General features: G+C 46.9%; 1 protein-coding gene across 1 annotated transcript in view; it reads left to right on the top strand.

Moving 5' to 3' along the window:
- PRDM16 (PR/SET domain 16) overlaps nt 1-23973 on the top strand; it is a 312729-nt gene extending 288756 nt beyond the window's left edge. Inside the window, exons 11-17 of the mRNA XM_066564049.1 lie at nt 2278-2447; nt 4919-4996; nt 10602-10771; nt 11679-11853; nt 12483-12713; nt 15637-15811; nt 18309-23973. Of these exons, the coding sequence (XP_066420146.1) occupies nt 2278-2447; nt 4919-4996; nt 10602-10771; nt 11679-11853; nt 12483-12713; nt 15637-15811; nt 18309-18443 (1134 nt within the window). The 3' untranslated portion in view covers nt 18444-23973. The remainder of the gene's footprint in view (nt 1-2277; nt 2448-4918; nt 4997-10601; nt 10772-11678; nt 11854-12482; nt 12714-15636; nt 15812-18308) is intronic.
- The last annotated feature ends 1185 nt before the right edge of the window (nt 23974-25158 follow it).

Here is a 25158-nt window from a genome sequence, read left to right as displayed (position 1 = left end):
AGCTCTCTCAGAGTGCCCTCACCAGGATGTGATGAAGCCAGAAGATGTGATAAAAGCGTTCAGGAGATGTTTCCTCTCTCAAAATGAATTTCAGGCAGCTCTTGTTTCTTAGCCAGTCGTTGGCAGAAGTTCCTTTGCTCCCTGGTAGTTTTCCTACATTGTCTATTCCAAATGAAACTCTGGACAACATAAATAACCAGTGTAACTTTTTGATAACTTAATGGAAAGCCTTTCCTCACCTGTTAAGTTTCTTTTCTTCCCCCTTTCTGTTTTATTATAACCAGGCAGTTGTTCCCTAAATAGCAAAGTGCCTTTGCCGCTGGAGAGGCTGTGGCCAGTGTTTAGAATTTTAAAACCAGCCTACGGCTCTCAAGCCAGCAAATATCTCTGACTAAGTGCCTAAAGAACAGGGCACAACAAAGGAGAGCTCCAGGTACCTTGGTGAAGGGCTGAGAGCTCGGCTCTGAAAGGTCCGGAGAGCTTTTTAACGTGATGGTTTTGTTGCATGACTGGCAGCTGGGGCAGAGCTGGTGCTGTAAATGATCAAGTAACCTTTTCAAGTGGCTGGTGCTAAGTATTACTTACTATTTATCATGGGCTGGGAGCCTCCAGCTAAGGGGCTGTGGATCTATTATCGAGAAATGGGGGTTACTACTCCTCTTTTTTTACAGCTTATGAATGCTTGTCAGCCCTCACAATGTCTTCGGGGGTGATTAAGACAACTTTTTTTTTTCATAGCCATATATTTTTAAACAATATCTTGGCTCTCTTCCCCCTCTGCCCCCCCTCCCCAGTCCTTTTAAAGCCCAGTTTAATAAAGTGTAAACGTGCAAAAGGTCAGCCCTTCCTGTACAATCGAGCATCTCGGGGTGATGTATGGCTTCCTACTGCCTTCCGCTCCTCGCTGCCGCCCCGGCTGCCTCCGCCTGTCCCACTGATGTCAGCGCAGCCAGGAGGCAGCTTTATTGCTGCCTTGTTTGTTTTAGCCCCCTCTTCTGCCCCTGGTATCTCCAAAGTGCTCTCAGGAGTGCACGAAGCTGGATGTCGGAGGAGCCGGCGTCGTCCTCTGAGCTGCGCTGCTCTCTCGGACTTGGATTTCCTGCTGCGCTGTAATGAAAGTAAAAGTGCTGTTCTTTAGGCAGGATTTTTGTGCAGATTCATTTTTTCCTTTTTTCCACATAGCCCAGGTTCATTCTTTCCTTTTCTGCTTTCTCCTTCTCCTGTATCTCCAGGGTTTTCCCTTTCTCCCTCTTTCTGGCGTGGCGTTGAATCTCGTGTCTGTGAGAACATGGCCAAGTCACACAAACCAAATCTGATCAAGCATCCAGGGACATTCTGCTTGGTGCCCGAGCTCCAGGCCTGCATGCCAGCTGCTCCCACCCCAAAGGGGTGTGTAGGTGTTGCCCCTCCTGCCCATAACTCACCCAGCCACTGCTCACATCCAGGGGTTTGGCTAGAGCTCCCTTTCATTCCAGGAAACCCAGCAACCTCCCACCCATCCTTCCATCACCTTTAGGAGCTGCTGAACCTTTCCTACCCATAATTAAAGTGTTGGCCTCTTCACCAGCAAACTCCCTGTGGATCCACTCCATCCTGAGCCTGATCCCAACTCCTCCTCTTCCCAGCTGCTCCCTCTTCACCCCTTCCACCTCTCCTCTCTCAGCTCCCTGAGCAGCGATCACACATCCCTCCCTCTCCACTCTGGCCAGGATTCTTCTGCTTCAGGCCCAAAACTTGCCTGTTCCCCCTCTCCTGGGCTTGTGTCCCTGCCTGCCCACCCATCCCTCACTGCCCTGTCCTTCTGAACCCCCAGGATGTTGTAGGAGAAATAAGACATCCCAAGACTTTGGTTTGGACTTGGGTACTGAGTTCTACCTCAGGCATCTGACCATGGTGTTTAGTTTCAGAGTTTTCCTGGTAAAAAATTCAGTTGAACTCCTGATAGAAAAAGGATGTCTTAGCTGTGTTCTGAGATGATTTTTGATCCGAAGTGCTGAAAGTGAGCACATGCACACTGCAGAAAGTGAACAAGTGCTCATTTCTGGGACCTACATGCCTGGCTTTGCCAGTTGTGCCTTTCCTGCTTTCTCCATGACCAATACACTACTCCAGTCTTTCCTGGCTGGATCCAGTGGCTCCATTTCCCACTGTGCCTCCAACTTCCAAGAGAGCCAACACCAGCAGGAGGCATTGCCTAACCATAACCGGTGTTTCATGCACCAGACCTCGCCCTTCCTGGGGATTTTTCTGACAGGAGCTACCACCTTGTCCTTGCAGATGTCAGCCATCGAGACGATGACAGAGAAACTGGAGAGCTTTGCAGCCATGAAGGCAGACTCTGGCTCGTCCCTGCAGCCCCTTCCCCACCACCCCTTCAACTTCCGATCGCCACCGCCAACGCTCTCCGACCCCATCCTGCGCAAGGGCAAGGAGCGCTACACCTGCAGGTGAGCTGGGCACCCCACGGCATCCACACTGACCCCCAGGGCATGGAAACATCCCAGGGTGTTGGAATAGCCCAGGATGTGCCAGCCCAGCTGGGCAGCTGTGCTGGGCACCAGCAGGGAGCGGAGCAGCTCCGCGCCGACATCTCCGCCAGGAGCGGTGGAGTTAGAGCAGAGCTGGGATGACTAATTCCCTCTGAAATAGCTTGTTTTGTCTGGTAGGAAATCAGCATCTTCTGTTTGCTTTGTAATTTTTAATAACCTTGGGAGCAGATCTGGAGATTCTCAAGCAAACCCAGCTCCCCAGGCCAAGTCTCTGGCGTGCGGCGGTGAGCGCCGCTGTTCCCAATGCCAGTCCCGGCTATAGCCAACCTCAGCTATGGAAAAACGATTGGATTTAAAAAAAAAAAAATGGCATGCAGGAAACAGATTTTCAAACTGTTCTATCCACAGAACTCGTCACGTACCCATCCAGCTCCAAACTGGAGCAGATCAAGGGTATTTAATAATAAACCTCCGTCTGCTGTGGCAGTTTTACCTCAAAGTTCTCATGGTGGCTCCTGCTGAGGGGACTTTTTTGGGTGCAGAAAGTGGGTACAAACTTTGGTTGATGTAGCTCTTATGTTCAACTTTGCCACAAGAGCTGCGGGCTCAGATTTCAGTTGGTTATTTAGAAATTTGAGGTTTCTACTTAAGAAAGGGACTAAACTTAAATTTTAGATGTACACTCACAAGTTAACATTTGGATTTTCATTGCTGGGGAACACTCACATTAACTGTTCATCTTCAGGACAGCTGAAGGTCTCTGAAATAAGGAAAGTCTGTCATGGTTTCCTCCTACAATAGGAGTTGTTATTTCCCAATTAGTGTTTTTATCTATACCTTTTTGATTTTACTGTGAACTGGATTTATGGGGGAACACAATTCCTTCCTTCATTAATTTCCTACGGCTGCATTTCCTTGCTCCAAGCAGCTGTCAGCCTCCTAACCCATGGTGCTGCAGCCTTTATCCAGAGAAAATTCTGTGAATTCCAAGGATGAAAGAGCAGATTCTGTTTGATGAGCACATCAACAGGGCTATAAAGGAGATGCAGAAACATCTCAAGTGCCAATCTGCCCAGGCAGTGATTAAACCCTCTGTTCCCTGATGCAGGAATGCTGTAGTTAAACCCTGCCTTCAAGTGCCTTGTCCACACTTCCTTTGAACACTTCCAGGGATAGTGATTCCACCACCTCCCTGGGTATCCCATTCCAACTGTCTGACAAGCCTTTCTGTGAAAAAAAATTCCCAAGCACCCAATCTAAACCTCCTCTGGTGCAACTTGAGGCTGTTTCCTATTGTCCTGTCCCCGATTCCGTGGGAGCAGAGCCCGACCCCACCTGGCTGCACCCTCCTGTCAGGGAGTTGTAGGAGTCAGAATGTTCTTCCTGAGCTTCCTTTTCTCCAGGCTGAGCCCTCCCAGCTCCCTCAGCTGCTCCTGGTGCTCTGTAATCCTGTGACCCTGGGGTAGGAGATTTGTCCTCCCCATCAGGGATGAGCTCATGATGGGAGCGCACGAAGGGATTTTGGGAGCGGTGTCAGAATGAGGGGTGCAGGTGGTGCTGTGGCATCTTTCACAGTTCTATTTCCCCAAAATATCCAGTCTTATTTGCAAAGCCATCCTTTGAAATTTGTCTCTAGCTCCATTTCTCTCTCAGCAATGTCTTCCCCACCCCATGGCATTTCTAAGTCAGCATTTCTTATCTCAAGGTTTGCACACAGATGTGAGCCTTCTGTCAGGTTTGGAGAATTCCCTACAAATCCGTTTCCCCACAGCATCCTTGGGCTCTCCTGATGGTTTCCTTTGGTTCTCCTGATGGTTTCCTTTGGTTCTCTTTGACCATGTTCACAGGGTTCTTAGATGAGGGAAGAGACGAGGATCTGGATCCATGTTTCAGAAGGCTTGATTTATTATTTTATTATATATATTATATTAAAACTATACTAAAAGAATAGAAGAAAGGATTTCATCCGAAGGCTGTCTAAGAATAGAATAGGAAAGAATGATAACAAAGGCTTGTGGCTCAGACTCTCTGTCCGAGTCAGCTGGACTGTGATTGGCCATTGATTTGAAACATCCACATGAGACCAATCACAGATCCACCTGTTGCATTCCACAGCAGCAGATAACCATTGTTTGCATTTTGTTCCTGAGGCCTCTCAGCTTCTCAGGAGGAAAAATCCTAAGGAAAGGACTTTTCATAAAAAGATGCCTGCGATGGTTCTCCTGATGGTTTCCTCTGGTTCTCCTGATGGTTTCTTTTGGTTCTCCTGATGGTTTCTTTCAGTTCTCCTGATGGTTTCCTTCAGTTCTCCTGATGGTTTCCTTCAGTTCTCCTGATGGTTTCTTTCAGTTCTCCTGATGGTTTCCTTCAGTTCTCCTGATGGTTTCCTTCGGTTCTCCTGATGGTTTCCTTTGGCTCTCCCTCTCCAGGTACTGTGGCAAGATCTTCCCACGCTCGGCCAACCTGACGAGGCACCTGCGGACACACACTGGGGAGCAGCCTTACAGGTGATGTTGTCCCCCATTAAAAAAAAAAAAAACCCTTTCCCAAACACTCCTCACTCACCACTCTGGTATTTCCCCCCCTCCTCTACAAAGCTGTGCCAGCAGAATACCACAGGCCTGGAGCATTACACAGAGTGATTCATAGGGTTGTATATTATGTGTACCAGCCAAAAATAATCAGGCTTGGCAGCTCGAAGATAGACACTTAACTTATATTTAGATGTATGCTGGCAAATGAGGGCTCTGATTTGCAGTGTTGTTTCACACTCACGTTAACCATTCATCTCAAGGACAGCTGAAGGTGCTGAATGGCTCTGAAATTCAGGCTGGTTTGAAGGGCTTGCCAGGACCTTCACTGCTGGGGCTGGCTGGGTTTTCTTTTTTTTTTCTTTTCTTAATGCACATCAGAGGTGCCTGGAGTAGGGGATCAAAAAGACAAAGGCTTCAGTTTGATTCCTGATGGTCACAGATTAAATTTTTTTTATTTTTTTTTTGTTTTTGGATGGCTATGAAGTCACTCAAACTTCTACTTAAGAAGTCTAATTATGTATAAAGTAGGAATTAATAACACATGAGCAGTGTGCTATTAATTCTTATTTTATACATAATATACACAACGCAAATTCTTTTTATAAAGAGAAAATGCAACATGCAAAAACGTGCTGATTTACCTGCCTTGAAACTGAATTTTGGTAGTTTCCGAGCTTAAATCATGGAGTTTAAAAGGGAGAGCTGGGAGAGGGGGAATCCACACGGAGTCTCACACATTTGTGAGTGTTTAAGGTGGAAGGCTGAGCTATTTTCTGTTAGCTGGGGACAAGGTGATGTGATTTTGATGCTTTAGTGTGCACAGGGACACTGTCCCAGCCCAGTGTGTTCTGTGGCTCCTGCCCAAGTCAGGGCTTTAAATCTGAATAAAACTCACAAGAAAATACATGTAATACGTGTGCCTAGCTATATAAATAACTATTTCTCATGGAAATCTTTCCCCCCAGCATTTTCTCCCACCGAGTTGCAAGCAGTTTTAAAAAAATCGAGGGAAAAAAATGCCTTTTTTTGTTAGAATGAAGTCCAGAAATGAGCAGACCTGAAGGAATGATGAATTGAGAGCTTGCTGCAAATCAAGCCTTGTGTTTGCCATGATGTGAGGGAGTGTTTTGCAGGTTGTCAAACAATGGTAACAATTCCATTTCGTTTTGGGTAGCTGATATTGCAGCGTTTCATACACAGCCATAAGTTCACAACAAAGCAAATGGAGCAGTTATTAAATAAAGAGAAACACAAATTTATGAGCAGCAAAAGGCCATGTGGTCAAATACATCACATTTTTATGCTCAGTTTAACCTAAGAATTGACTCTCCCACACTGTAATCCCTGCTACACTGAGAATCCCGTTTATTTTCCATCCAGCATTTTTAGTGTAGACATTAGGTAAATTAAAAATACACCACCACCCCCCAAAGCAGACATATATTTTGGATTATACCCCTGCTGTGGTGTTTGGGGTTGTGTTATTTGATATGCCCGTGCGTTCCCTGTCCACTGCAACTCTCGTTCCTGATTATTCCGAGATCCTTAGTTCAGTTTTCTTCCAAAAAAGGAGACTTGCAACTTAACAAAGGTTAGGAAAATAAAGATTTATTTGATCTGGTCTTCTCCCAGAAAATAGCCTGTGTGGGTTTTTTAGAGGTCTGACTCCTGGACAATGTTGCATTCTAACAGCACTCCGGAGAGCCGGGGCTGCGTTCACAGACGAGCTTTAATTATCATTGATTTGCTTTTCCTCTCAGAGAGCTGAGATTTGCAGCTTTGGCAGCCAGGCTTGTTTTGAGAGCTTGGTTTTTAAGTGCTGACTTCAGGCAGGTACAAGGAGGTTGCTGATTTCTCAGTGTTTTACTGTTGTCTCCTATGCAACTTTGTTTTTGATTGTTTAATTTTTTTTTTTTTACCCTACGTAAAAATATTTTTATATATAATAATTTCAGAATCAATCCAAATATTAATTACTATGTCCTTAAAGAGAACAGGCTAGAAAATAAGGTGGTTTGGGTTTGATTCCTGATGGTCACTGATTAAATTTTTTGGAGTTTTTTTGGGGGGGGCTATGAAATCACTCAAACTTCTACTTAAGAAGCCTAATTATGCATAAAGTATGAATTAATAGAACATGAGCAATAACGAGGCAAATTCTTTTTATAAAGAGAAAATGCAACATGTTTTCTGTAGAGTGAGAAATACCTGGTGATACACTTCCTAAAAATCAAATTATTTGAAAACGCTGCAAGCCCCTGTGCCCTACAGTGAAATTCAACATGTTTCTTTTCACTCTTTTTTTTTTTTCCTGCACCAAACCTGAAATTCTGGACTATGTATTTCAGAATTCAGAATAAAAAGGCCCTTGGAGGCTTTGTGTCCTGTTATCTGCATTAAGCTGGAACCCAGAGCCACAGCTGACATCTACCATGTCATTTAAATTGCACATAGTTCAATAAATATTGAAAATATTTCTCATTTTCTGGTATTCAAAACACAGCCTGAGCTCACCCTGCTATAAATGCACTTGAGGCTGAGGAGTCACTCAGAGGGAGAGTTGCTATCTGTGCAGGTTTTTTTGTTTTTTCCCTGCAATTCTGCCTCTCCAGCTCACACTGATCAGTGCAAAACTTCATGAGAGTGACTCAGGAAATGCTCCCCACATTCCCAGGCTCTGCTTTGTCCCAGGTACCCAAGCTCCTGCAGCTCCCAGGATTTCCTGCCCGAGCTCCACAGCTCCAGCCCTGTGCCTCCCTCCCACTTGGGATGTTTTCAGCCCTTTCAGCTGATAAGGGAGAGGCTTTGTCGGGCTGTTTGCAGAGCAAACACCGCTGCCTTGGAGTTTTATTCTTCTCCTCCCTTGCTGTTCACCCCTCTCCCTGAATTTCAGCTGGTTCCTCTGCCTGGGCCATTAATTTAGATTAAAACCAGCAGAGCTCCCAGCACTGACCCCTCTGGGACCACAAATAACGCCGGACATCTCCCTCATCCCTTTGCATTCCCTGCTCCTTCCCTGTGCCCCTCTGGTTCCTATTTTTTTTTTTTTAACAAGCTCTTTATCCCTCCCCATTCCTAACCCTGCATCCACATAGCTCATGGTTAGGGCCAGGACCTGTCACAGGGAACTTTTCAAAGGCTTCCTGAACACCCAAATAAATGGATGTGGAGGAGGCCAGGTCGTTCCTTGCCTTGATTTGCTTGTAAATGTCTGGAGCTGCTCCTGGCAGGGACAGCCAGGCTGGGAACATGGATTATCCTGGTGCCCACTGTGCCAGGTGTTCCCTGTGCCAGGTATTCCCTGTGGGACACACAAAAAAAGGGGTTTTTAGGAGCTAGTGAGGACAGGCAGGGAGAGAAAACCCCTGGCATCATCAAGGATGAGAAGGGAGCTCCTGCTCTAAGCTGGACAAAACCACTCATGAAAATCTCATGGAATAGCTGGAATATTGGGATATTGGCAGGTTTGGATGTTGCATTTTGCTGGAGTGCTGAACATCTGAGAGCAAATTCCTTGGTGCTAGAAATCCGTGTTTGACTCTCTGTACAGATTGTTCTTGATAAATCTCCGTGTGATTGTTCTTGCTGATGTTCAAATAACTTCTTGTTTTCTGGAGTTATTTGGGGGATTTGGGGAAAAAAAAAAAAAAAAAAGGAAAACTAAATACTTTCAGAGTCTGGAAATGCTGTGTTTTAAAAATTTTGCTCTCTGCCTTGCTTAATCCTAATAAAGGCCCATTATTTGAAATATCTTTATTCTTGTTGGAGATTTAGCAGTAGGAAATTCGGAGGTGGACATGGAATCCATAAACATTCAGCAAGAGAGAGTGTTTCATAAATGTATCCCCGCTTTTTCCAAAAATAATATCGATTTATTTTTAGAGACCGAATAAAAACCCCAGCTGGAGCACATCTGGAAATGGGGTGTGTGTGTTTCACAGCAGGGATCTTTTCCACTCCACTGTTGTGTCTGTAGGGAAGAATCCCATGTCCTCTGTGTCCAGGGACATCCAGCTCCACCCTGGAGTGAGGCAGGCATGGGGTGAGTCTGGGCACATCAGGAGCTGCTGATCCTCCCAAAATCTCCATCTCCGTGTCCTGGAGTGCTGGGGAGGGCTCTGGCACAGGCTGCCCCATCCCTGGGAGTGTCCAAGGCCAGGTTGGAGCCACCTGGGATAGTGGAAGGTGTCCCTGCCCGTGGCAGGGGTGGCACTGGATGGGGTTTAGAATCCCGAAATCATTCTGGAATTCCAGGATCCCCATGGAAGAGTAGCTCAGCTCCGTGGGGCAGATGTTGCTGTGGGTTAGAGGAGCTCAGAGTGGATTTATTCTGGAATAAATCCAGAATCTGGAGCCTGCTGGTGTGGATTTATTCTGGGATTACAAGGGTTTGGGAAGAGCTGGAATTTTTGGAAGCATCCAGGATTTGCAGCAGGGACAGATTCTGCTGCTCGTGGGTTTTGGAAGCAGAGCCGTGGGGCAGCAGCTTTGCCGAGGCACAAGTGACGTGTTTAAAGGGAGATGGAACGAGGGATTCGGGCAGGAATGATGCTTTCAGGAGTTTTCCACCCAAACTCTCCAGCGCAGCTCGGAGCTGCCACCTTCAGTCCATCAGCGGCTCCCACTCTGCGCTGGGAGTTGGGAGCCCTCTCACCACCATCCCATTTATTTGGAGGGAATCTAAACCCAAAAATTCCCAATTCCCATTTATTTGGAGGGAACCTAAACCCAAAAATTCCCAATTCCCATTTATTTGGAGGGAACCTAAACCCAAAAATTCCCAATTCCCATTTATTTGGAGGGAATCTAAACCCAAAAAAGGGGGGCGGTGGTGGCTTTGAACAAGCCCCCAGCCCATCTGCCGTGGGTCCTGCAGAGATTGAGCTCAGAGATTGAGCATCTCTTCTTCCAGCAGCTCCTCTGAACATCCTGGCTCGGCTCCTTCCCTTCCAGCTTTTCATCACAAACCAGATATTCACTCCTAGGAGTAAATCTTACCCTGTTTGGAAAGGATGGTGGATTTCTTTGCTATAAGAATAGTTATAATTACCTTTAAAGCCATGCTGTAGTCCCGTCATATCCAGTACCACAAGGAATTTCACAAATAAAGCCAGGATTTTCTGTGTGTCCAGCTAACTGTCACGCAGGGATTTGCCAGTTCATAACTATTTTATACATTTCACCTCCCTTCTTTCTTCTTCTGTCTTCCTTGTCCTCCCTCCACAGCCATATTTCACCTGATTCCTCTCAAAAAAAACTGAAGGAATAAATCCACCTCTCTCAATTCCTACATCCATGCATGGAAAAGTCATTATTGTGTTTCAAACTCTTATTTGTTTGGACGACTCACTCTCTAATTAATCCTAATCCTTTCTTTGTTCTCCTTGAGTAACAACAATATCAGATTTGTCTGGGATGATTAATGCTTTGTGCTTCCTTCAGCACAATCTTTATTCCTGAGTAAAGATTTATAGACCAACATTTCCTGGGGTTTTGATAGTCAGATTTTTCTCCTTTTTTTAAATTTTTTGGTTTTTGTTTTTTTCCTCACGTTGCACCATTTGCTGTTGTTTTCCAGGTGTAAATACTGTGACAGGTCATTCAGCATTTCCTCCAACCTGCAGAGGCACGTCAGGAACATCCACAACAAGGAGAAGCCATTCAAGTGCCACCTGTGCAACAGGTGCTTTGGGCAGCAGACCAACCTCGACAGGCACCTGAAGAAGCACGAGCATGAAAACGTTCCAGGTAGGAAAACACTCTGGAGAGAGGAGACTCCATGGTCATGGCCCTTGGGAAGCCTCACCGGAATGCACTGTCCCCCCAAGGATGAGGTTTAAGGGTTGTTTGTAGGGGTTTTTTTGGAAGTTCAAGAAGATAAAGAGGTTTTGACATTAAAAAAAAATGAAAGGAAGGAGTTGCTGTGATGAAGTGATTTCACATCATGGGTGAAAAAATGTATTATAGAAAAGTTGTAGGCAAACAGCTCTGCAATGGTTGTTAAGTTGTGTGTACTGTCCATAAATGCCAAATATCACCTGCATTTTGGTCTGGAAAACACAATATTCCTTTGGGAACTTTGCTAGAATGTTCCAGGTAGGAAAACACTCTGGGGACCACTGGAGAGAGGAGACTCCATGGTCTTGGCCCTTGGGAAACCTCTCTGGAATGCACAGGGGATGAGTTTGTACGGTTGTTTGTGGGGTTTTTTTGGAAGTTCAAGAAGATAAATAGATTCTTTTTTAACGTAAGAAAATTAAAGGAAGGAATTGCTGTGATGAAGTGATTTCACATCATGGGTGAAAAAATGTATTATAGAAAAGTTGTAGGCAAACAGCTCTGCAATGGTTGTTAAATTGTGTGTACTGTCCATAAATGCCAAATATCACCTGCATTTTGGTCTGGAAAACACAATATTCCTTTGGGACCTTTGCTAGAATGTTCCAGGTTGTTAAATTGTGTGTACTGTCCATAAATGCCAAATATCACCTGCATTTTGGTCTGGAAAACACAATTTTCCTTTGGGACCTTTGCTCCATGGCTTTCCTCTTGAGCATTAAACCACCAATACAAGGCGAGAGGGCTGTTGAGAACGTTCTGAATTTGTTTCCTCACAACTCCTGTTGTCTCTCCTGTTGTTGCTGCTGCCCCACAGTGAGCCAGCACTCCGGAGTCATCACCAACCACCTCGGGACCAGCGCCTCCTCCCCCAACTCGGAATCAGACAACCATGCACTTTTAGACGAAAAAGAGGATTCCTATTTCTCAGAAATCAGGAATTTTATTGCCAACAGCGAGATGAATCAGGCGTCGGCTTTAGCAGATAAAAGGTAGGCAAGGAAATAAAATTATCTGCTGACAGGGCAGGCATGAACAGCAGAGTAATAAAAGAGGGAATTCAGGCTGGCTGGTAGAAGCTTCCTCCTGCTCTTTGCTCAAAGGGAAATTGTTGGAGGACAGAGCCCAGAGAAGGAAGAAAGCTGCTTGTTTCACAAATGTTAATTTTAAGAGATGAAAAACCAGCATTTAAATCATTTTTTGTAGTTCAAAAAGCCTTGAGGTTGGTGCATTGTCAATGTGCTCATTGGCCCTTAGGAACAGTGAAGGGTGATTTTTAAATGCCTGAAGCACATTGGTTTTCTTCTTTATAACATTTTAAATAATATCTATGTGTATATAAATGTGTCTCTGTGTTCATATCTGTGCATAACATTATCAAAGTTTTTCATTACAGTGAGAATATATGACATAAACATTTGTCATCTTTTTTTTTCCTCTTCTTTCTTCTTTCTTCTTTCTTCTTTCTTCTTTCTTCTTTCTTCTTTCTTCTTTCTTCTTTCTTCTTTCTTCTTTCTTCTTTCTTTCTTCTTTCTTCTTTCCTCTTTCCTCTTTCTTCTTTCTTCTTTCCTTTTTCTTCTTCTTCCTCTTCTCCTCCCTGCCCTTCAACCAACCATTTCAGGCCAGAAATCCAGGATATTGATGGCAATTCCCAGTGCCACGGACTGGCAAACGAGAAGGCAGAAGATGTGGACGATGAGGATGAAGAACTGGAAGAGGAAGATGATGACAGCCTGACTGGGAAGTCCCAGGACGAGACAGCGTCGCCCACGGCGGAGCCCCGGGGAGCGTTTGAGGATGAGGAGGACGAGGAGCCCACGTCTCTCACCATGAGCTTTGACCACACCCGAAGGTGAGGGGGCCGTTCCTGGGGGGCTCAGACCCCTGCCCGTGTCTGTGGTGCATCGTGAGTGCCGTGGGTTTGTTCTCCAAGCCATGCCATGCCTCTGGTTGGATCCAAACCTTCACTCCAGATTCCATTTCATCATTTTGGGTGGGACTCGAGACAAGTGGACTGCAAGGAGAGGCTGGAATGATATCCAAGGCTTGAGGAGTCTAAACAGGAGAACAGACACAAACCCAGAGTTTTCAGGGTACCACAGCTCAGCAGGTGTCGTTTTTCTCTCCAAAACTGATCAGGGCAAGGCAAGAGGAGTCTGTGCAATGCCTTTGGTGCTCCTATGGCCCTTTGAGTTGGAGCAAAATATTCTTGGAGCTCTGGAAAAAGGGGATTCTGGCCCTCTGCCCTGCCCAGGTGAGACCCCACCTGCAGAGCTGCCTCCAGCCCTGGGGTCCCAGCATAGGAAGGACCTGGAGCTGCTGGAGAGAGCCCAGAGGAGGCCCCAGGGTGATCAGAGGGATGGAGCAGCTCTGCTGGGAGGAAAGGCTGAGGGAACCGGGATTTCAGTTCAGCCTGGAGGAGAGAAGGCTCCAAGGTTCCAGTGCCTGAAGGAAGCTGCTGGAAATATCAAGGGAGACTCTTTCCAAGGATCTGGAGTGACAAGACAAGGGAGAATGGATTTACACTGAAAGAGGAGTGATATAGGTTTGCTCTTCAAGGGAAATCCTTCCCTGTGAGGGTCGGCAGGCCCTGGCACAGGGTGCCCAGAGCAGCTGTGGCTGCCCCTGGATCCCTGGAAGTGCCCAAGGCTGGGTTGGACAGGGCTGGGAGCAGCCTGGGACAGCCCATGGCAGGGGGTGAAATGAGACAATCTTTAAGGTCCCAACCCAAACCAGATCCCATTATTCTATAAAAAGTGAAGGGTTTTTTCCCCCAAGGTCAAGCCATGTCTGAACACCTTCAAAATGAAAGATTGCTGCACATAGCACAGGCTCAGCTCTCTTTTTGCTGCAGCTTGCCCCAGTTTCTGGGGGTATTCCCAGCACAAGCCACACAACAGCAAGTGATGCCTCACTCAGCTTAAAAGCACCTCTGGTTTTGGTGCAGAACTGTCACTGATGGCTAATTAATTACTTTATTATACTATATTATTCTATATTTTATTACATTATATTACATTACATATAAACTGAATCTGCCAAGCACTCAACTGCCCAGAATCTCGTGACTGTCCCGACAGTCCCAACACACACACACCTGGATCCAACTGGTCAGTGAATGAAAACACTCAGACCAGAATCCAGTCATCAATTCCCTTCAGGTAAACAATCTTCCACCATGCATTCCACTTGTGAACAAACACAGGAGCAGCAAATGAGATAAGAATCGTTTTTCCTTTCTCTGAGGTTCAGAGAACATGAATCCCAGAAATTTCTTGGGAAGTCGTGCCTTTCTTTTCTCTGTGAAGAGAAATGTGGTGACACAGAACCTCAGACAGAACCTGCTGCTTGCTGCTTTCCACTTTGAGGCAACTCTGGCATTTTGGGGTCCCCCTGACCCTGGCTGCTGCTGTGGCTGCCCAAGACAGAGAAGTCCAATTAAGCACGACCTGTCTGGGCCCCTCAGGCAGGCTACCTTAGCAAGCTCCCTCTTAGTGAGATCAGCTCTTTAGTGATTATCAGCTCATCTGTGAATTCAGCTTTCTAAGTGCCTTGGGCAGACACAGGGAGAGAGAGAGAAGGCTGTGTGAGGTTCCACAGGGGTGTCTTTTTATTGAATCTTCTGTGAAGGTCTCAGGGACAGTTCTTCTGCCAAACTGGGCAAAAGTAGCTCTTTATACACCCTTTATATAGGGTATAGGAGTTATGTGGGGTATAGGAGTATAGGAGTTGTATAGGGAATAGGAGTTATATAGGGCATAGAAGTATATCTCTATATACTCTTTATATAGGGTACAGGAGTTATATAGGGTATACGAGTATAGGAGTTATATAGGGCATAGGAATTGTATAGGGTATAGGAGTTATATAGGAGTATAGGAGTTATATAGGGAATAGGAGTATATCTTTATATACTCTTTATATAGGGTACAGGAGTTATATAGGGTATAGGATTATAGGAGTTATATAGGGTATATGATTATAGCAGTTATATAGGGTATAGGATTTATAAAGGGTACAGGAATATATGTTTATATAACCTTTATATAGGGTATAGGAGTTATATAGGGTATAGGAGTATAGGAGTTATAGAAGATATGAGTATATCTTTATATACCCTTCATATAGGGTACAGGAGTTATATAGGGTATAGGATTATAGGAGTTATGTAGGGTATAGGTGTTATAAAGGGTACAGGAATATATCTTTATATAACCTTTATATAGGGTATAGGAGGTATATAGGGTATAGGAGTATACGAGTTATATAAGATATAAGAGTGTATCCTTATATACCCTTTATATAGGGTACAGGAGTTATAAAGGGTATAGGAGTATAGGAGTTATATAACCTTTATATAGGGTATAGGAGTATAGGAGTTATATAGGGTATAGGATTATAGGAGTTATATAGGGTACAGGAATATATCTTTATTTACCCTTTATATAGGGTACAGGAGTTTTAGGAATTCTCCAATAGTAGGGGTCGAGGGGAACGTGACCTATAGTCTTACAGAGAGATAACAAGGGTCTGAAGGTGGAAAAAGGGGCTTCTGAGGCCCAGTCATCATGACCAGGCATTTCCTCTCGAGGCATTGCAGGCCCTGTGTGCCTGCCACACCACCTCCTCCTCGCTCCTCCCCATGCCATGCCGTGTCCGTGTCCGTCTGTCCATCCCTTCACGCATGTGGCTGGTGAGCCCCCGTGGGTGGTGCATGCAGGCTGTGGGCCAGACGAGCTAACACAGGTCACCCCTTCCCCTGGTCCTTGGTACAGGTGTGTTGAGGAGGACGAAGCCGGCCTGTTAGATTTGGAGCAGATGCCGAATTTTGGGAAGGGGCTGGATCTCCGCAAAGCGGCCGAGGAAGCCTTTGAAGTTAAAGATGTGTTTAATTCCACCTTAGACTCTGAGGCAATAAAACAGACTCTGTACAGGCAGGCTAAAAACCAGGTGGGTATATCCAGAACATTTTCCTAGCTTGCCATTAGCTTGCCACCAGATTAGGGAGCAGCTGGCCTCCTCCAGCCAAGGGTTATTTTCCATTTCCAGGGGGTTACTTTCCCCTTCCAGAAGGTTATTCCCCCTTTCCAGTGGGTTATTTTCCCCTTCCAGAAGGTTATTCCCCCTTTCCAGCAGGAATTCTAGCACACACATGAATGTGTCTTGTTGCAACTAAATTGAAGTAGAGGAGGAAGGGAGTGGGTATCACCTTTAGATGGATTTATCTCAGCCTGTGCAGTGAGAATGGGGCTATACAGGAAGGGAGAGGCATTTTTATCTGTCTGTATAAATATTTTTATAACTCTTTAATTATTTATACTTTGGGGTGGCTCTTCTGTTGGTGGCCACTGAGCTTTGGTCTGCAGAAACAGCAGCAAAGTTTGATCAAAACAGGTGTAAAAGACAAGAATGCATCCAGGACTTGCAACCCAGCATGTCTAGAGGGTATCCTTGTTTATCTCCTTGATTTCTAAAAGTAAACCAGAAAATGAAAAAGAAAAATCCCAACCCTGTGAGCCAGATCAGTTTAGACGCACCAAAAACCATCAGAATGGCATCTCAGAATTACTGAGATTCTTGGAGTGAATCTGGAGATTTGGGGCAGGTCCGTGTATGCTTTCTGTTTTTTCATTAGCCAAAATACCCAAAATACCCAAAATAATCTGGGTTTATGGAGTTGATCTCTTGATCCCTCCACAAGGATTCTCACAAAAGAACTGTTCAGTGAAGTTACCTGGGCTGGAGAGAGGACACAGCCCCTGCTGGGGGATGAGTACAGCTCTCACCTCAGGGGCCCTTTCTGACCCTAAAGCAACAGAATTTGTCCCAAAATCTATTTCAAATGCCCAGCAGAGCAGTAGCTTAGTGCAGCCACCATGCAGAACACGATTTTTGAATTAGCATCATCCAAAACTTGGGAAATGTTTTTTTCCTCCTTCATAGTGGGTGCCGGTAGTGAGGCTGGGGAGGGGCTGCTGGAAGAGAGAGCTCAGCAGTTTTTTGGGGTGACACCCATTTAACCACAAGCCACTTGCCTGACTCTTCCCTGTGTCCTGTCACTAACATCCCAAATGCACTAATTCTTTGGGAGCAGCTTGGTTTTTGCCAATGCACCACCCTGCTACAGCCTCTGCTCAGATGGGGGAAGGTATTTTTAATTTTTGACTCTGTTTTACACTTGAATCACAACAAGCAACTTAAATAATTTGACCCATCTTTTGGCAGGTAATATAACACCTTGGTGTGAGCAGCACAGCACTCCTTTGGCTTAGTTTTAAGCCATTTTAGAGGAGTGTGTGTGCCCACAAAACCCAAACACTGTACTTCTTCCCTGAGGCAGGGTGGTGGGAAGGGTGGGGACTGTGTCCTCCTCTTTTTCAGGCCATGGGTGACAATGACATTGGTTTTCCCCTCTTCTGTCTGAGGTTATCATAGAGCAGGTGGGCTGAGAAAGGGCACAGAGAGATGTGTGAGACAATTCTTGTGTCCTGGTGGAGGGAGAGCAGCCAGGTTACAAGGAACCAGCAGTTTGGTAAAAGGACAACCAAATCTCTCTGCATTTCTCTCACCAGACACCTTTGAGGGTTTCACTGCAGCAATAAACCCACCCTGGGCACACTGGCCATGCCAATGAGAATTCCCCATCCCTAAATATCCACGCTGGCATCACCAGTGGGGCCATGGCAGGCAGGATGAGCTCACCACATCCCACTGGGCATTGCTGCCCCATTGCCAGAGCACTGCTGCCCCAGCCCAGCCTTGCTGATCTCTGGGGATGTGATTTTTTAATAACAAATCCCTGTAGCAGCTGCTTTCCCCTGGGAGCAGAGCCTGGAATCGTGTGGAGGTTTGTCACAGAGCACAGGCAGTGCAGGATGGGTTAAGTCCTGTGAAAACCAGTGGGAATGATGGTCCCTCCTATAAACCATGACAAATCTGGGGTTTTTGAGAGGTGGATGGATATAAGTTGAGCATCCACAGAGGATGCTGCTGGCCCAGGTGGGCAGGGCTGGGTGCTGCTGTGTTTTACACAATGTTCTTCCATCCTGTGTGCCCCTGCATCCCTCTCTCCCCCAGGCTTATGCAACGTCACTGCTGCCCCAGCCCAGCCTTGCTGGTCTCTGGGGATGTGATTTTTTAATAACAAACCCCTGTAGCAGCTGCTTTCCCCTGGGAGCAGAGCCTGGAATCATGTGGAGCTTTGTCACAGAGCACAGGCAGGGCAGGATGGGTTTAGTCTTGTGAAAACCAGAGGGAATTATGGTTTCTGCCCCTATAAACCATGACAAATCTGTTTTTTTTTTTTTGAGAGGTGGATGGATGAGAGTTGAGCCCAGCACAGAGGATGCTGCTGGCCCAGGTGGGCAGGGCTGGGTGCTGCTGTGTTTTCCACAGTGCTCCTCCATGCTGTGTTCTCACTGTTGCCCTTGCCCCCCTGTCTCCCCAGGCTTATGCAATGATGCTGTCCCTGTCTGAGAACGCTCCCCTCCACACGTCCTCCCAGAGCTCTCTGGGGGCTTGGCTGGACATGGCAGGAGCAGCTTCAGAGTCGGGGACCTTTAACCCCATCAACCACCTCTGAGAGGTCCACAAGGCACTGGCCAGAGCCCAGGTGAGGCAGTGGTGGTGCTGCAGCCATCCCAGCAAAATCCCAGCGAGCAGAAGATGGATGAGAGGGCCTCAGGGAGTCGTCTGGACTTTGGGCTGAGAAGGAAACCTGTCACATCCGACCCACACGTCCTGCATTTTTATCTCTCTAGAGTTCTCCTTTCTAATTTATCACAATGAACCTCTCCCAAACTGGATAACCCTGAAGCAGCCCCAGGATTTCACAGCCTGTAGGAACAGCGTGAGCAAGACACGAATTGCAGCAGTGCAATCAAAGATTGGCCCCCTCCAACCTTCCAAACTGAGGCCACTGAGCCAGCACAGCCTGAGCAGGAATGACAGCTTGGAACCACAGGGCAGCATTTCCTTCCCATCCAGCTGAATGGTGAAGCACCAAGGGAAGAGAGCCAGGTGTGACCTGTCCCTGGTGCAACTGTGACCCAGCCACTGGAGTTATGCCAGGGAAAGGCAAATCCAACCCACTAAACTGACCCCCCCCAAAAGAATTCTGCACTCCCACAGAAACACCATCCTGCCCTTTGCTCCCAGCAAAACACTGGCACAGTGCAAAGCTCCTGCAAGGTGAGGCCACGTTGCCTGCAGTGAGCCACGCGCAGCTCCCAGCCTGGAACAGTGCTGAGGCTGGGGTGGCAGACGTGTCACACGGACGTGGATGCGCCCTGAGCAAGGCTGGCAGAGCTCCCTGCTCCTCCTGGGAGTGCCTGGGACAGAGCCAGGCTGCTGGAGCTCCTGGAAATGCTTGGATTTGCCTGAGCAGAGAGGTCACAGGGTAAAGGCTTCCCTGGTTGTGCATAAGGAAATGTGTGCTGGGCAAAGCCAGGGCAGCTCAGACACGTCTCTGCTGGCGTGTCAGGGTTTCAGGGTGACATCACCCTGTGCTGGTGGTATCTGTGGCACAGATCTCTGATTCACACCGTTGTTTTGGCCTGGTTTTTCCCTCTGTGCCACCTGCTTGGCTGGAATTTAAGTAGAAAGATGAACATTTCCATGCTCCAGCAGCCTGAGGGGTGCAGAGCATGGAGATAAGGATCCAGCTGTCTCTCGGACTCTAAAATTTCTCACAGAGATTTTATGAGTGATTTTCAATCACTTCCAAACCTCATCTTGTCTACTGATACACAGCAGCCTCCACAAATCCTGTGGGTTTTGTGCTGTTCTCCACTGCAATTCCCATCTGCTGTTGGAGCAGGGAATTTGGAGATGACATTCCTTTTTGGAATGGTTAGGAAAGCCATGGAAAAGGTCAAATGGAGGGTTCTAAGCCAGTCTAATGTGGGAAGCCTCATTCCAGCAGGCCAAAACAACAGAACCAGCTCTCTGAACAAAGCAGAGTCAGAGTTGGGTGTGACACCTTTGCAAGTCAGCTTTGCACCCAAGAGAACATGTGGGGCTGATTTTGGGGAGCTTTCCCCACAGCAAAGTGTCCAGGGTGGCTTTGGTACAGAGAGAACAAAAGGTAAATTAGCAGCACCAGTGTGTTTTCCTAAGAAAATTCACCCTCCCCTTTTTGGTTTTCCACAACATCCTGTGAAAGTGCCCAAGGCTCTGAGAGCACCAGGTGGTGTGACCGAGCTGCTTCTTATATTTGCACAAAGCTCCTGGGTAGGAGAGCAAACCCTGCTGGGGAATCCCAGCTCTGTGGAGGAGAGGGACAGCCCTGTTCCATCCATCCATCCATCCATCCATCCATCCATCCATCCATCCATCCATCCATCCATCCCATCCCATCCCATCCCATCCCATCCCATCCCATCCCATCCCATCCCATCCCATCCCATCCCACCCCATCCCATCCATCCATCCCATCCCATCCTATCCCATCCCATCCTATCCATCCATCCCATCCCATCCCATCCCATCCCATCCCACCCCATTCCATCCCATCCCATCCCATCCACCCCATTCCATCCCATCCCATCCCATCCCATCCCATCCCATCCCATCCCCATCCCATCCCCACAGGCTGCAGCACAGCCCTGCCCAGGCATTTGGCCTTTAAATTATTCCCACAGGGGCCAACTGAAAATAATAAAAGAATTCTTTCTTTTCCTGATGGAATTTATTTTAATCTGTATAGAACTTGTCATTTTGGGCTAATTCCTTTCTTATTTTATTTCTTCCTTAACAGTATTTTTTTTTACATTAGCTATCATTCTTGTGAAGAAATCATGTTAATATGAGTATGTAGTGAAGGACCAAAATCGTGCTGGTGAGGTTGGATGTGGGATAAGAGGGAGCAGGAAGATTTTGTCCATGTGCCAAATGAGCCCAGTCAGTGCTGCCAGTGGTGCTGCTCATCTCCAGACAATCATCCCTCAGCTCCCCTTTGCCTTGAAGCTCCTGGGCCATCAGAGGAAGGTTCCAGTGATTGGGAGGAGGAGGAGGAGGCCACTGGAGATGCTCTGCCTCCATGGCCCTGCTCCAGGAGAACATGGGAACAGCCTGAAACATGGGGATGGATCCACACTGTCCCATTCCAGCTGCAGCTCCAGGACTCCTGGTTTGTTTGAAACAAACCACACGTCTGAGCATCTCTCTGCTGTGCTGGGACAGGATCTGTGGGCAGCAGTGAGTGTTTGTGTGCTCTGACCGTGGTTTGTTCACCCTTGAAGAAACCTCAGGGCAGGTCAGCATCACACTCCACAGAGCAGCTGAGGGAGTGGCACTGAGCTGGACACCAAAATGTGGGCCAATACTAAGGAATGCAAGTGTTACTGTGGGGGTTTATTTGGGGTATTTATGGTCTCCCCATCCCTGTCTCAGCCCTGCTGCCAGCTGTGTCATTTCTCCAGAAGCAGTTGGTCAGGTCCTTGCTCTGACTGAGCTCACACTGTCACTGTCCCCCTCCCCAGGCTCATCCTGGCTCTCCATGGGTCTCCTGAGGGCCCCTGGCCAAGGAGGTATTATCCAGCCAGGGATTGAGGACATTAAAAATATAGGGTTTAAAATCAAGACTTTTTTTTCTTTTCATATTTCCTAATTCAGTTTCTCCCCATTTTCTCTAGCTTGTTTTGTAGAATCTCCTGACTCCTCTAATTTAGCACTGATTACAAGTTTCAATTTTTCCCATTAAGAAACAGGAAGCCTCACACACCTTCTGTTAACCTCTACCTTTTGTTGGATTGCACTTGGGACGTGCTGCAGCTCACTGCAGGTGTGGAGGTTCCATTTTGCTGCTTTAGCAGAGAATCTCTCCTTTTCAAGGCTGCTTCCCAAGAGGTTTGTGTCCAGGATGTTCTGCTAGCAGAGCACTGCTGGCTTCCCAGTGCTGGGGAAGCTCTGGGAGCTTTGGTGAGACATGGAGCTGTGGTGTCCAACCCCATGGACACGCTGGGATCCAGGGCAGGTGAGGGTGGCAGGGATGGGAAGTGGCTGTGGTGTGTCCAGCAGCCAGGGTGTGGTTTAAACCCAGAGCTTTGTGTAGGATCTATTTATTTAAAGTATTTTCACAGCTGCAACAGCACAGAGGGGAGAAGGAAAAGCCCTGGGGATTTTTTGGAGTGGTCAGGTGGGGCTGGGAGCTGTGCAGGGCTGAGGTGTTGGTGCTCTGTGAAGAGCCCTTGCCTTGGCCAGAGCTGGACCTTCCTGCCTGAGCTGGCCAGGGAGGAGGATGAGGGTCTTGTGTCTGTGCATTCGCTGCTTCCCACCCGCCCAGAGCTGGAGGCTGGTCCTGGTGTGGTCGCTGTGGTTGGTCACAGCTGGGAGCTCTCCAGTGGGATGAGCTGAGGTTCTCCCATGGGATGTGCTGAGATGCCAGGTCCAGGTCCAGGTCCAGGTCCAGGTCCTGGTCCTGCAGGACACATTGAGGCACCCAGTTCTCCTGCTGGGCTGCTGTGTTCTTGCCTGGGATGTTCCCTTTGGCGCTCAGGCTGCTCTGGGTGCCTTTCCAAGGTGTCCAAGGCCAGCAGGCCGTGCCTTGCCTGGCACCACAGGGACATCGATGCGCGGAACCCCAAACCCAAACAGAGCTGAGCAAACACAGCGGGTGTGCTCAGCTGATTCTGGGACAAACTCCCTGCTGGGCTCCTGTCCTCCCTCACACAGCCAGGGGAAGCTTCTTCCCCTTCCCCAATCAGCACTTAGGCCCTCAGTGGCTGCTCTTGGGAGCCTTTTGGAAGCACTTGCACAATGAGGTGAACGAGTTTGGCGCTGAGCATCAAAGCACTGGATCGTGAGCCCCCCGTGCCCCCCAGCCAGGCCAATCTGCTGAATTCCCACTCAGTTTTTTACGTGCTGTACTCTGTGTGTGTGCGTGTGTGTGTGTGGCGGGGGGCAGGGGGGTCAGGGATCCCCCCTGTCCCTTTCTGGGGGGATCCTGACCCTTGGGGACAGCGCTGTCCCCAAGGGCAGGAGTGGCATCGCTCGGGTCAGTGCTGGCAGCACAAGGGCAAAAATGCTCTGCTCCTCGCTGGTGGTCAGTAGTGTTCTCACAAAGCCATGAAACTTCTCCGTAGTGTTGAGTGAAACTGTGACTAAAAAACGTTCTTGAATGATTCCGAGGTTCTTTTTTTTCTCTTTCTTCTGTCGTTAATTCTTATTACCACTTTGGAAGAAGAAATTTAAAAATAAAATTTAAAAAAAAAAATTTAAAAAAAATTTAAAAACAACAAAAAAAAAAGAACGAAAAAGAAAAAAAAGGCAGCTTTGATTTTCCAAATGTGCAATTCACATGTGAACAAAGTAATTCTGAAAGTAATTCTCAGTGTATTTTACATTCTCATTGCTCTCTTCAAAGCAAGAGATGTTTTGCCCTGATGTCATTTCCAGCCTGCAGAAGATGTAATTTAAAACATATATATATTGTGCTTGCAAGAATCATAAATCTGTGCATCCTATGTCATTCCTTTTCCCATTGTTACAATACAGATATGATTTAGGTTGGATTTTTTTTTTCCTTTAGACCTGTATAGTGTTTTTTTAAATCAATTGTAAATGTCTGGTTTTCATATAATGTTTAAAAAACATTGAGAAAGAGGATGGTGCTTGTTCCATATCATTCTTGATTGTATATTGCTTCTGTTATGTTTATAAGTAAACTGTGCATGACTTGTGTTTAGCAGTCATTATTGTGTCCGTTTGTGAAATTTTTATTAAAAAGAAAAAATTCCGTAGATGCACTTATTGTATATGTGATTAGATTTTGCGTCCGAGGCTCGAAGCCTTGAACTGCCAAGGAAGAAAGAAAAAGTGTTGGCAGTTATTAATTAATATGGAATCGCTTTGTTGGGAGCATAATGAAATAAAAGATATGAAGTGTAGAAAATAATTAAAAAAAAAAAGGCAATTTTACAAATTTCATTTTGATGCTTGTGATAAAAGACAAATGTACTTGTGTAGAGAAATTCCTTTAAAATAATGAATAGAAAAAGCTGATTTTGAGGTTAATGCTGTAGAATAGGAATGTATACCAAATGTAATCTTTCCAATGCTACAATGAATTTATACATGAGATTGATATGCAATAAACCTGTGTGCTTTTATAAGCAGTGGTCCCGTGAGCTTCTTTTCATGGAATAACCATGGAGAATGTCCCCAGCAATGGGACATTGGTGTGTCACTGTCTGGCTTTGCTGCTCTGTGGTACCTCTGAGGTCTGATGTCGTGTGTGTGTGTGTGGTTTGTAATACTCAAAAGAGTTTCAAAAATTAAATTATGGCTACCCCACTTGCTGCTGAGGTCAGAATCGTGGAATCACAGAATGATTAAGCTTGGAAAAGCTCTCCAAGACCATCCAGTCCAGCCTGTGCCCAGTCCCCACCTTGTCACCCAGAACAGAGCACTGAGTGCCACATCCAGGCCCCTCCAGGGATGGGGACTCCAAACCTCTCTGAGCAGCCCCTGCCAAGGCCTGAGCACCTTTTCCATTAAAAAAATCCTCCTCATATCCAACCTGAACCTCTCCTGGCACAACTTGAGGCTGTTTCTTGTTGTCCTCCTGTCAGGGAGTTGTGCAGAGCCAGAGGTCCCTCCTGAACCTCCTTTTCTCCAGGCTGAGCCCTCCCAGCTCCTTCAGCCTCTCCTCACAGGACTTCTCCAGCTCTGTGACCTTCTCTGGAAATGCTTCAGCCCCTCAATGTCTCTCTTGTGAGGGGCCCCAGAGCTGACAGAGCACTCGAGCTCTCCCCAGCGCAAAGCAGGAGCACCACATCCTACTGAAGGGATGGGGGTCTTGCACAGAGAGGAGTGAGATATTCCAGGGTGGGAGAAAGTGTTGGGATGGGGCATCGGTGAGCTGATGGAAAATGTCAAACATATTTCCTTTCACAACCAGAACTCAGAGAGAGTGAACTGCCCAGTGATAGCGGTCAGATGGTTCAGCTCCAGGGGACCCTGGGAGCAGAAATTACTTGAAAGCCGGGTCTTTGAGCTAAAAACCCCCATTACACAACTGATGAATGGCCTCGCTTCAAAAAGTCATTCATGGTGATCAAATGATGGTGTCCCACATTCGGGATAATGGCCCTTCCCCGGAGATCGGGAACGTTTCAGTCCGAGCTGAACCCTTGAGTAGGAGAGCCCTCCTCTCGCTGGAGCCTTTCTCCTTATTAGCCCCGGAGGGAAAGGATAAAAAATCCATGGGATAAGAAAGCTGTGATAATGGGGCGATTGTCAGGCAGGCCCCGGAGTGGAGAGAACAGAGGCATTTCAAAGAATATTGCTGACAAGTG

The sequence above is a fragment of the Molothrus aeneus genome, chromosome 21 (assembly GCF_037042795.1).
Source record: "Molothrus aeneus isolate 106 chromosome 21, BPBGC_Maene_1.0, whole genome shotgun sequence".
NCBI classification, from domain to species: Eukaryota; Metazoa; Chordata; class Aves; order Passeriformes; family Icteridae; genus Molothrus; species Molothrus aeneus.
This window is presented reverse-complemented; position numbering and strand designations above follow the sequence as displayed.